At 35.4% G+C, this 11,717-nt stretch overlaps 2 protein-coding genes across 2 annotated transcripts; both read left to right on the plus strand.

The window, feature by feature from the left end:
• The first annotated feature begins 3,321 nt into the window (after positions 1-3,321).
• LOC113504458 (protein Asterix) lies at positions 3,322-4,375 on the plus strand. Its single transcript, XM_026886744.1, has 4 exons — positions 3,322-3,551; positions 3,712-3,823; positions 3,896-4,011; positions 4,222-4,375. The coding sequence occupies exons 2-4, from the start codon at positions 3,712-3,714 to the stop codon at positions 4,318-4,320; spliced, it is 327 nt and encodes a 108-aa protein (XP_026742545.1). The 5' UTR covers positions 3,322-3,551; the 3' UTR covers positions 4,321-4,375.
• A 914-nt stretch (positions 4,376-5,289) lies between these two features.
• Positions 5,290-10,770, plus strand: LOC113504457 (obg-like ATPase 1). The gene is made up of 11 exons (XM_026886743.1): positions 5,290-5,395; positions 6,106-6,288; positions 6,807-6,867; positions 6,959-7,086; positions 7,515-7,690; positions 7,960-8,037; positions 8,346-8,443; positions 8,562-8,702; positions 9,003-9,099; positions 9,244-9,391; positions 9,861-10,770. Exons 2-11 carry the CDS (start codon positions 6,108-6,110, stop codon positions 9,944-9,946), a joined length of 1,194 nt encoding a protein of 397 aa, XP_026742544.1. The 5' UTR covers positions 5,290-5,395; positions 6,106-6,107; the 3' UTR covers positions 9,947-10,770.
• Positions 10,771-11,717: the final 947 nt, after the last annotated feature.

Raw genomic sequence — 11,717 nt, forward strand, 5'->3', positions numbered from 1 at the left:
AGGCTTTAATAAATTGCAACACATTTCCACGCACAGGCCAAAACGAGAGAGACGTTGCACGGTGCGGTGGTTTAGGTTTAGTCAGTCATATTCTGACTCTACCTACTCCTTTTCCCGAGATTTCACAAAACTGAACGAGGCACGGTGGAGTGATGACTTGCGCAAGAATGCTGGCAGGAGTTGGATGCGAGAAGCCGAAATCGATCTCAGTGGCGTGCACTTGGAGAGGCCTATGTCCAGCAGTGGACTGCGATAGGCTGATGATGATGATGATGATGAACGAGTTTTGTGAAATCTCGGGAAAAGGAGAACCTCTGCTTCTGAATCTTGTTAAAAAAATTAGAACTTTCTTTGGGTTGTACTTGATAAAAAATATTTTTTTCTTAGCTTATGAGAAGAGGCTTGAGCCTAGCAGTGTTAAATAATATGCTATACCTATAGGTATGGCACAAATTTTGTCTCCGTACAGTCCGTACATATATCTCTGGATCGAACGACCACCTACGTCTCTACATACTACAACGCCCTATAATCAAGGCATGTGATTAATCAATTAAATGCCAATCCTGTGCCAAATTCGCTAATTAATGCAGACGAACTGCGGCGTCGGATTGTCGCGATGTATTTAGTGATTACGCAGATCCGGATTAACCACGTAGCAAGAGTAGCAAATGCTTCGGTACTAAAAGGAGTTCGGGCACCCCTATTTGCGAAAGGTCGCGTAAAATCCTTTTTCAAAGTCAACGCTGTAGTTTTTACTACTTATACTGCACTATCACAAGTTGGTAGATCTTTAGATCCTCATGTAATCCGAAGGGCCCCGTTGCCCGTTGCTACAAGAACCGCGGTGGCTAATCCGGCTCCGGAACATAAGTAGTTGATGTTGGCTGAGAGTTGAATATTCAAGACGTCTACGTCTACCTAAACAAAATGTAATTCCATTTATGAAAATACTAGCTGACCCAGCAAACGTTGTTTTGCCGAATATTTTATTTGTATTTATTTTTAATGCCACATTATAAAAAAAAAAAAAACTACGATTTCATCCAAAAAAATAATTTTTTTTTTTAGTGTGAGCAACCCTTATCACTTAGGGGTATGAAAAATAGATGATAGTCGATCCTCAGACCTACTGAGTACGGTAACTAACATCGTGACATGGGAATTTTATATATTAGATTGGACTTAGAACTTCATTTAGAGCTAAACTGTAAATTTTAATTTTCTTTCTTCACCTTTCCTACGGGTAACTAATTCTCGTCGTCACAGCAGATTTTAATTTAGATAAAGCCGCGATCCATTTAAATCCAAAGTTTTTTGTTTGAGAACAATATGATACAGGACATTTTTCCTGTATCCTGTTGCAATCTCGCTGCAAACCAAATGCCACATTAGACTATTGCCAAATCATTTAAATATGCATATCTTATTATTCCTTTTGCAAAGAAGGCCACTGCAACAAATATTTTTTAATTCTAATTGTATTTGAATGAGTGAAAGAGGTTACGTTAGTTCCAGCGTATGACGGAACATGAGTCAATTTTGGTGAGTACTTACCTGGGTATTCATATTTGCTTCGCAGTTTGGACATGCAGTCATAGTAGCCTGCACATTTAAGCAAAATTTTAGACCGCCGCGAAAGGCGCGAAAAACGAACCTATTTAAATGAACATTAAAAACTACCTGCTTCATACTTTGCGTCCTAGCAAACATTCTCAACTTTAAACAAATCCTCGATGTATCAAACTGAATAAAGTATTGATTCGCCCCTTTACTGCAATTTAAATGCAATAAATGAACATTTTAAGGACTATTACCGCTACTGGATACTAGATGGAGCTAAGTGACTGTACATTACATAAGATGACACCTAACCACTAACTAATATTATCAGTAAATAGCTTCGATATAAGTTTTGTAGTTCGACGAATTAGGAAAACAAAAGTCAGGAAACTACTCTATATTTGGCGCCAACCTAGTTGCTTATTTTTCATACACATTAAGGTAATTTTTTGTAACTCACGAGTAAAACCCGGTAGACTAATTGAAAAGCTGAATTGAAAGAGCTATTAAAACTTAATACCATGTAAGTTGGAGGCTGTATTATTTTAGATTTCACATATAAATGGCCGGGCGAGGCGTGCAGCGTGCGTGCCGCGGGCGGTGGGCGTGCGCCGCTACCCTGGCCAATCGGCGACCAGCACCGGACACACCGAATATTTCCCTTTTTTCAACGACCAGTTACAATAATTAACCCTATTTGCATATTTTGACCATTACTCGGGAAATACATGAGGTAAGTATGTTTTGGTATGTAAAATACACGGCGAAACCTTCGTTTCGTGCTACCTACTTATAGATTTGTAGGGAAGTATCCGTTATAGGTATAGCTTACATATAGACCTGTAAAAGCCAATTTTAATTTGCATCCGTCTCCCTGGTGATGTCAAGCCTATACTTAATAGTAAGTACTTAATATCAGCAAACGGTGAGTTTGACTTGCTTACCAAACAATGAGTACTTAGGTATCAGGCCCTGACCTTATAAGTCTATTTCCAATATTGGTATGTTAGCGAGCAAACATTTACCAAGTTTATTAGAGTTTTTAAAAGTAAGTAGGTATTTACGAAACATTTACCAAATATTTTCGGTGTTTTACTACTATATCTTTTACCGCATGCGCAGTGTGGGTCACGTCGATAATGAGCAGAAGATTTCAGCCTTTATTAAATCATACATAACCCTTGCACTGCTTACCGATTCGCAGTACTTAATTATGAGCTATTGAGCAGACGCTGAACGACTTCGATTGGGTCCGACAGAAGTTGAACAGTCCATAGCCCTAATTCCGCTATTTAGGTACAATAAAATTACCAATGCAAATAAGAAATTATAATATAATAAATAAGCGTGATAAAACCTTTGTATAAAATAAGGATCCGCATCACAAAATTTATAATAAAAAGTCATTATTTTTTAACATTTTGCAATGTTCAATAAACAACAATGTACGGAACTTGGGCTAAAAGTAGCCCTTGTAACACTAGAGTCCAGAAAAACCTACTAAGAAAAATAGAAGCGTACGTGATAATAAAAGCCTAAATTACTCTCCTGAAATTATTATTACTACGTTACTTATTCTTTTACATATTTCATGTTTGGAAATATGTTCTCAGATGGCCTCATTTTTGGAATGGACAAGGAATAACTAGTTGCGTTCAGAAAGTTCATGAGACTATGGTAGCAGTGCAGTGCCTGGAAGTTGGTAGCAATCACCTGATGTCAACTTCATTTGACACAAATTGTCAATATGGCAACGTCAAATTATTGAAATGTCACTGTGTATCTGAACAATTTCGTGCATATCGAATAGCTAAATAGGCCAGAGGATAGCAGTAATTATTTAAATTGAATTATAATTAATCCAATAGCTTTAAGTATTTATACAACTTTTTTCAGTGATCACAGGAAACTGTGAAACTGAATCGTTTTATGTAAATAAGACGATCAACGTTTCAATTATTTGCGGGCCCGTATTAAAACCTCAAAAGGTGAGCTATTGGTCAATATTAACTTTAAAACTAATGTTTAATTAGTGTTAAGTAAGCAAAATTCCGTCTGACGTACTATCGTTAATATACTAGCGAAGGAATTATGCAAAGGTTATAGAGGTACACATACAATCATGTAAATTCTGTTTCATATTTTCAGATGCAGCTTACATCCGATCCACGTCGTGCAGATCGCGAACGGCGTTTTAAACCTCCGCCACCTACATCGGCACCAGCCGAAGATCTCACCACAGACTACATGAACATCTTAGGTAAATGAAAACCTCCTTTTTATCTGAAAAACCTTGACCAACATACAGAAGTACAATAAAGATTATTTTCAGGGATGGTGTTCTCAATGTGTGGCCTGATGATGCGTCTTAAGTGGTGTGCCTGGACAGCTGTATTCTGCTCAAGTATTAGTTTTGCTAATTCCAGAGTTTCAGATGACACAAAACAGGTAAAAATGACTTAGAGTATACATTTTGTGCTCCTTATTTAAATGTATAACTTCTCCTACAAGCTGTTTGTTACTTTAAAATATTATAGTTTAAAGTAACAAATAGCATTTCAATATTCTGATTTTGATTCAATATGGAAATTGCTATCATTTTTATAACATTAGTCGGGTTTATTTATTGTTATTTATTTAAAACTATTCCATTTTCAGATTGTGAGCTCCTTCATGTTGTCAATATCGGCCGTGGTAATGTCATATTTACAAAACCCTGCCCCAATGTCACCTCCATGGGCAGCACTTACAACATAAATACTTTATCGAACCTATATTTTATTTATTGTTAATAAAGTTTACATATTATGTATTAGTTGTTTTTTATTACTATTGATTGTCTTACATATCTGTAACCTTAGTCCTAAGTTCAATTACATAGATTTATTTAGATATTGGTTGCATTTTAATTTAAGAGAATTTATGTTAATAGAGGATAGCAGAAGAGAACCGGCGACCTATGGGTGATGGCCTAATTTGAATGAACTACACAATACCACATACTTTAGATAATTTTAAAGCCAACTTCATACTTGTATTTAATTTTCAGCTCAATTCAGAGACTCTCACATAAATTAGGACAGGACAAAATCGAAAATGATCCCAAGGGACAAAAACTATTCTGTGTTAATCCAGGAGGATAGCAGAAGAGAACCGGCGACCTATGGGTGATGGCCTAATTTGAATGAACTACACAATACCACATACTTTAGATAATTTTAAAGCCAACTTCATACTTGTATTTAATTTTCAGCTCAATTCAGAGACTCTCACATAAATTAGGACAGGACAAAATCGAAAATGATCCCAAGGGACAAAAACTATTCTGTGTTAATCCAGGTTTTAAACTATCCTACAAAATCTGTTTTTGGGTGAAATAATCGATCATCCATCCAGGCATACTAATTTTCGCGTTTATAATATTTCGGGATTTAATCGAGTAAAACTAGTTATTCAAAATAAAGTCTTTCAAAATGGTGAGTTCTGTATCTGGCAGTGGATTATAACTTTTTACAGGTCATTGGGACAATCTCTGACATAATAGGAAAAAAGCTTATGTAGAAAGTTGGGGACACCACACACAAAGCATGAAAAAGAGCACGAGAAAGTTTCTCAAATCATGTTTGTAATTTATCATAGCGTAAATTAGATTTTACTTTGAAAACGTATAATTTATCTTTTTGAACGAAACATTTGTAATATGACACGAACACGAAAAATCTTAACAGTATTTTTAATCTGTATCTGTCAGTGTCTACTTTGTGGCAAAATCGCCGGATTGGATTTCTAGCACGTTATCGTTATTCTATTCTCTTCTGTATCAATCGATAAAGTAAGTTATTTTACATAAAACCTGGTATTTACGTTAATTGTATAAAATTTCTTGTGATACTCCGTAAACACTGCAGTGACATCAGAAAACGATATCACCATCTTGCAAGAGGTTATCCTGTGACCAAAACATTGACTTTCAAACGTTTTATAAATAAAATATCCTAAGATAGGATTCATTAAGATATGTCATTTAAATTTCTGTCTTAGAAACCAATCAACAGAAGACTAAACTATAACTTAAGAAAAGTTTATTTAAAAATTGCAAAAACTTATTTACTGATCAGTGGATTTTATTCCTATAAAAATGTTTTTTACATTTTAACCGAAGAAAGATAAAAAAGTTATTAGGTATATAATTTCTAAAGTATTGTGTCGGAGATTTGTTCTAATTAACAAATTTCATAATAATTTCTTTGGTGACTAGTGTTTTACACAACTATTTCAACCCTTATTAAATGAAATGAAATTTTATAGTTGGCCTATAAATTTGATGCAAATGACCTCTGCTAATAAATTAAATACTTTTTTTTATTGCGACATATTGGATGCATCATAAATATAACGACTATACTGACACACACTCAAAAATAGTAATTAAAGCACCAAGAGCACTCTAATAATTTAAGAGAAAAAAAAGTATTATAATTTAAAGAAAATTGATAATTTAGTTTTGAGTTGCTTCAGCATTTTTATATTTTTTTATTCCAGACATGCCTCCAAAGAAGGTGGAAGAGCCAGAAAAAAAGCCATTAATTGGCAGAGTTGGCACAAACCTCAAAGTTGGTATTGTTGGTGTGCCCAATGTTGGGAAATCGACATTCTTCAATGTGCTCACTAAAAGCCAAGCAGCTGCTGAAAACTTCCCTTTCTGCACCATTGACCCTAATGAAAATAAGTATTTATTTATATTATTTTTGCTTCACAATACTTACTGGTACCTAGAAATCAGGAAGAACGCAAGGAGGAACCCTCCTCCTATAATGGGACATTAAAACGGGTAAAGTTCAGCCTTCCGAAGCCGGTCAAAGGCCCATCACAAAATACCAAGAGGGTTAATGGTCGGAGGTTGTAGTGGGATGTACCTAACCATTTTTGGGAATAATTTTATGAGTAGAAAGCCACAATTGTGAGTGTTATAATGTAACACTATTCTGATTGAAAGATATTTTATAAATGGTATTGTTCAATATTGTGACACAATATAAAAAACCTGGGTTACTACCAGCCATGCTTACAGCCTGCTTAAATTGTCTCTAAAGTCTGCTGAAAAGCATTTAATAGTCTATTTCTACATGAATATTATGCAAAGGTGGACTTATTGGCAGATACAAACTTTTTGCCCACTGTTTATATAAGTTTAATTTTAAATAGTTGTTAGGTTCTATAACAATTTAATTTTTTTTCAGCAAGTAGGGTACCAGTCCCAGATGAGCGGTTTGACTACCTCTGCGAATTTCACAAACCAGCAAGGTAATTTTGCTAGACAAAAATTATTCTAACTCTCTAGCAGAGAATTTTTGATTATTATTATATGATATTATATTGGTTATATTGGTTTCAGTAAAGTGCCAGCATTTTTAAATGTGGTGGATATTGCCGGCCTTGTCCGTGGGGCTGCTGAGGGCCAGGGTCTCGGCAACGCTTTCCTCTCACATATAAAAGCTTGTGATGCGATTTTAAATCTGTGTCGTAAGTTTTCCTTGATATACTTAACAAAGCTTAAAACTTTTATAGGGTTCTTTACACACAGGGTAAAACATTATCCAATTACTAATACTGTTTATCTGCAACTAGGCTGAATGTCAAAAACCATAGAAAAGAGGCAGTAGAAATTGTCACAGTTAATGTATATCTGTTGCCAAAAGATACTAATCTAAAAAGCGAAATATAATAATTTTCAACAGAGGTATCATAGAAGGTGTATTATAACGGTGAGGCACATTTTGTGCTTGAGGCTGACTTAAAATTTAAATATGAAACAGTGGTCACTTTTTTATTCAAAGTCCAAGGTACCAGAAATGACGTCTTGTTGTAGGTCATTAAATTACCATGTACAATAAACATCCCCAATTATCTTGCCTTTTGCAATATTCTAAGATTCCATTTCATATTTTCAGGTGCTTTTGATGATGAAGATGTTATCCATGTCGACGGTGACGTGAACCCAGTTAGAGATTTAGAGACAATCGGTGAAGAGCTTCGCTTAAAAGATGAGGAACTACTCATGCAAAACTTTGAGAAACTTGATCGAGTTGTCAATCGCGGCAATGACAAAAAACTCAAGCCTGAATATGTAGGTTGTTGTTGTGGAAGAATGATGTCTTATAAAAGATAAATGAGCACTTAAACATTCACTTATAAAGAAACATCGATCATGATCTTGAACTACATTTATTTCAATTGAAACGTGTTTTTAATAATAATTTACATTTTATAATTCATAATAATTTAATTTTGTGACTTAAGTGACGTCACAACATAAGTGCTTCCAAACGATACGTTTAAACTAATTTTCAATGTTTTTTTTGTGAATTTAAAGTTTTTTATATTTACTTTTTTTAGGATGCTCTCACCAGAATCAAGACGGTATTAGTAGATGAGAAGAAGCACATTCGGTTTGCTGATTGGAGTGCGGCTGATGTAAGTATATTTATCTCAGTTTAATTCATGCTCAGCTGTTGTTACTCTATATCGCCCCACTGTTGGGTACCGGTCCCTCCGTACTTCTTCTAAGTACTTCCCTATCTGGCCTTCGTCTCAAAACTGTCCAGATTGTCGTGCCAACGTTTCCTGGGTCTGCCTTTTCGTCCACATCCACATTTTTGTTACCCATTGGCTGACAATATTTGTTTTTGTTACATATCTGTCACTATCTGTCAACTCAGTCCACGATCAACATTACTCCTTACTTGTAAATATTCATGATACAAAAATTTCACATATTTCAGATTGAAGTACTGAACAAATACCTGTTCTTAACTTCCAAGCCCGCGTTGTATCTCGTCAACTTGTCTGAGAAAGACTATATTCGGAAGAAGAACAAATGGTACGTTTTCTCCATTATTAATAACTGGCCGACCTCGCATCGAATAAAAGAGATTAAAAAATCCTGCTTTTCAAATTTATCAGTAATTTTTTTGGGTTAATGTCTTCTTTACTTTTAGGTTGCCGAAATTGAAAGAGTGGATTGACAAAAACGATCCCGGAGCACCTCTTATTCCGTTCTCTGGCGCGTTAGAGACTAAACTCATTGAGATGGAACCTCCTGAACGACAGGCCTTCTTAAAAGAACATAATATCACTAGGTAAATATTCAAATTGATGATAACATTGAATCTTTATATATTATTCAGTCCTACCGCCTAACAAAAACCTTTCAGCCTTTCAAGATTCACAATTTTTATAACTTTTCATTTTTCAATGATTTTATTAAAAAAAAACATGAAACGTTCGATTGTAAAATCAATCGATCGCTCAATAACGCTACCGCTGCCCATATCAACCGGCGTCGTTGGCGTCGTGAAATGGCCAACTGATTAAAATAGACTCCGTTCCAAGCCCGCCCCTGTTTCAACTGAAAATAATACAAAATTTATTCCATACAGCGCCTTGGACAAAATCATCGTTCAGGGTTACAAAGCGCTGCAGTTAGAATACTTCTTTACTGCGGGACCTGACGAAGTGAAGGCGTGGACCATTCAGGTAAGCAACAAAAAAATTCAGACAGTTTTTTTTTGGTACAACCGTTATCAAAGGATTCAAAGTAGATGCTTTTGAAAACATACATATATCTCTATTTTGTGGCGGGTTGTGGCTGGTCGATAATATTACGTATTATTGTTACAGAAAGGCACAAAGGCACCTCAAGCCGCTGGTAGGATTCACACAGATTTTGAGAAGGGCTTCATTATGGCTGAGGTGATGCATTTCAAGGATTTCAAAGAGGAAGGCACTGAAGCTGCTTGCAAAGCTGCGGGCAAATATAGGCAACAAGGTATTAAAACTGTACAACTATTATAAAAAATCCGCTAAAAGTACTTAACAAAAGTTGAAAAGTACAGATCTAAAAGTATTTTATTATTTAAAGGCGTAGTTTAGCTAACTAAACAGTCCCAGAATGTGTTAAAAGTGTAAAAGTGTATAAAAGAATAGAAGTTAGAGAAATATCCCTATAAATATACTATACGTAGTGTGACAAGGCAAGTAAAAATTTCGTGGATTTTAAGTCTGACAATGCTCGCCTTTTTTATATTTAATTATTGTTCAAACTCGGTAGTTTAAAGTTTCGCCATAATACATTCCATTCCCGTCACACACGAATAGAACAATTTTGACGCTTTCTTTTATTCAGTGTACATTGTATTTCGATTGGTGTATAGAGTTTATACATTAATAACATTCTCAAAAAAAAAAGTGAACTCGCATATCTACTATTTCTTGACTGAAAAATTATTCTGTCACAGGCCGTAACTATGTCGTTGAAGACGGTGACATCATTTTCTTCAAGTTCAACGCTGGCGCTGGTCTAAAAGACGCAAAGAAGAAATGACGTGACAAGGTTCTGCTGCTGTTGGTACATATGTTGTACCTCAACCTCGCCCTGTACACACTATTACACGTCGCTTAAATATAACGTATAATTTTTTACATAATAATATAATATTTATAAACAAATTGGTCTTAAATAAAAAAGCTTGTTAATGTTTGTACAATTCAGTTTATTTTAGACATAACATTGTAATTGATAAGAATTAAGTAAGTTTTAATGAATGTTCAATATTTTTTTCTTCAAAGCGCGTCACTTTATTGTCAGGTTTCTGTTCTTATTTGCTTAACAAACCGTTTACCGTTGACATGTAATAAATACCTTACCTCAGGAGCTAGCTTTTTTCTATCCTATCTTTGATACGTAATTTAAAATAAGACAGCTTGAGTAACAGCCTTTTCCCATAACTGTAAATAAGCTTGCGAAATATTATTTTTAGCAGTTTGTTAGTAACACAATTCTCTTCGAACTTATTTTACAAGGGCTTGGAAAGTGAATCGAGTGAGAACATTTCTTATTCTACCAGATTACGCTTAAAGCCAACTTATAAAATTGCAAAGTATGATGATGCTCATATGATAGGCTGATGCTCAGGTGCCTCACAGGTTTTCTTCCTGCTCTGAATCAACAAAAAAACATCTTATTTAGAGTGTTATGATATATTGTTGAAATTGGAAACGAAAACGGTGACGCGCTAATGTAAGTCCCTATAACACATGATAAACTTAGATCTTCACATGTTAGCATGATCACGACTGGACTCGTCAACAAATGAAGAGCTTCAATATTGTCACATTCTTGAAATAAATTTTGGACTGGTTTGCCTACATCATTTTTTAATTCTTATTACCAACCCCCACGACTTACCCAGTAAGAGCCGGCGGCGGCGGCCAAAAAAGTTTGGATCTACCTGAGATCTGATATATTTTTCACAGAACAAAACTTAAGTAGTCGTCGTAGTCATAGTGAAAAATGACAGAATCTTTTCGCCAAAATAGTAATTAAATGTATTACTAAAACAAACATGTAAACCTATTTGCACGTAGCTAAGATGTAACTGCATATTATAAGTGGATCCGCCACAGGTTAAGCTACGTTTGACACTGTTCGTCCGTTGATCGTTGAAGGGACGTTAAATTGTGTGTCCCGGCTGTTATATACATCTTTGACAGTCGTTACGGGTAGTCAGAGTGTCCCTTCGTCCAGCATACTCACCATGGAATCCTGATATTTCATGAATGTCAAAAAACTGTTCTGAAATAGTGCTAAATAGTGCCCAAAGGAAAAAAATAGTGCTCTTGTACTTGCGAAGTTATAGCCATAGTTCGATGAGTATGCTGGACGAAGGTTTCGCCCAGCATATTCACCTCCGTCCGGAGAATCTGTATACGCTTCAAACATAATTCATACTTCAAAAAATAGTTCCCAAATAGTGCCAAACGGTGCCCAAAAAGAAAAAACAGTGCTCGAATAACTTCGGAGTTATAGGCTTCGTTCAGTGAGTATGCTGGGCGTATAGTCAGAAGCTAGAAAAGTCTGACAACCAGTCTAACTACGGGTTAGGTACTGGGTTTTCCAGGTAACTGGGTTGAGGAGTTCAGGTAGTCAGTCGCTCCTTGTAAAACAGGTGCTTAGCTGAAACCAGTTAGACTGGAAGCCGACGGCTAGTATGTACCAATACATAAATTTTTCGAATTGATATTTTTATTTTCAATGTTTCGTTTTACAAAAATAGACACTAGCTCTTACTTTTTTGGGTTGTTACTTATGTTTA

Source organism: Trichoplusia ni, chromosome 22 (genome assembly GCF_003590095.1).
Source record: "Trichoplusia ni isolate ovarian cell line Hi5 chromosome 22, tn1, whole genome shotgun sequence".
NCBI classification, from domain to species: Eukaryota; Metazoa; Arthropoda; class Insecta; order Lepidoptera; family Noctuidae; genus Trichoplusia; species Trichoplusia ni.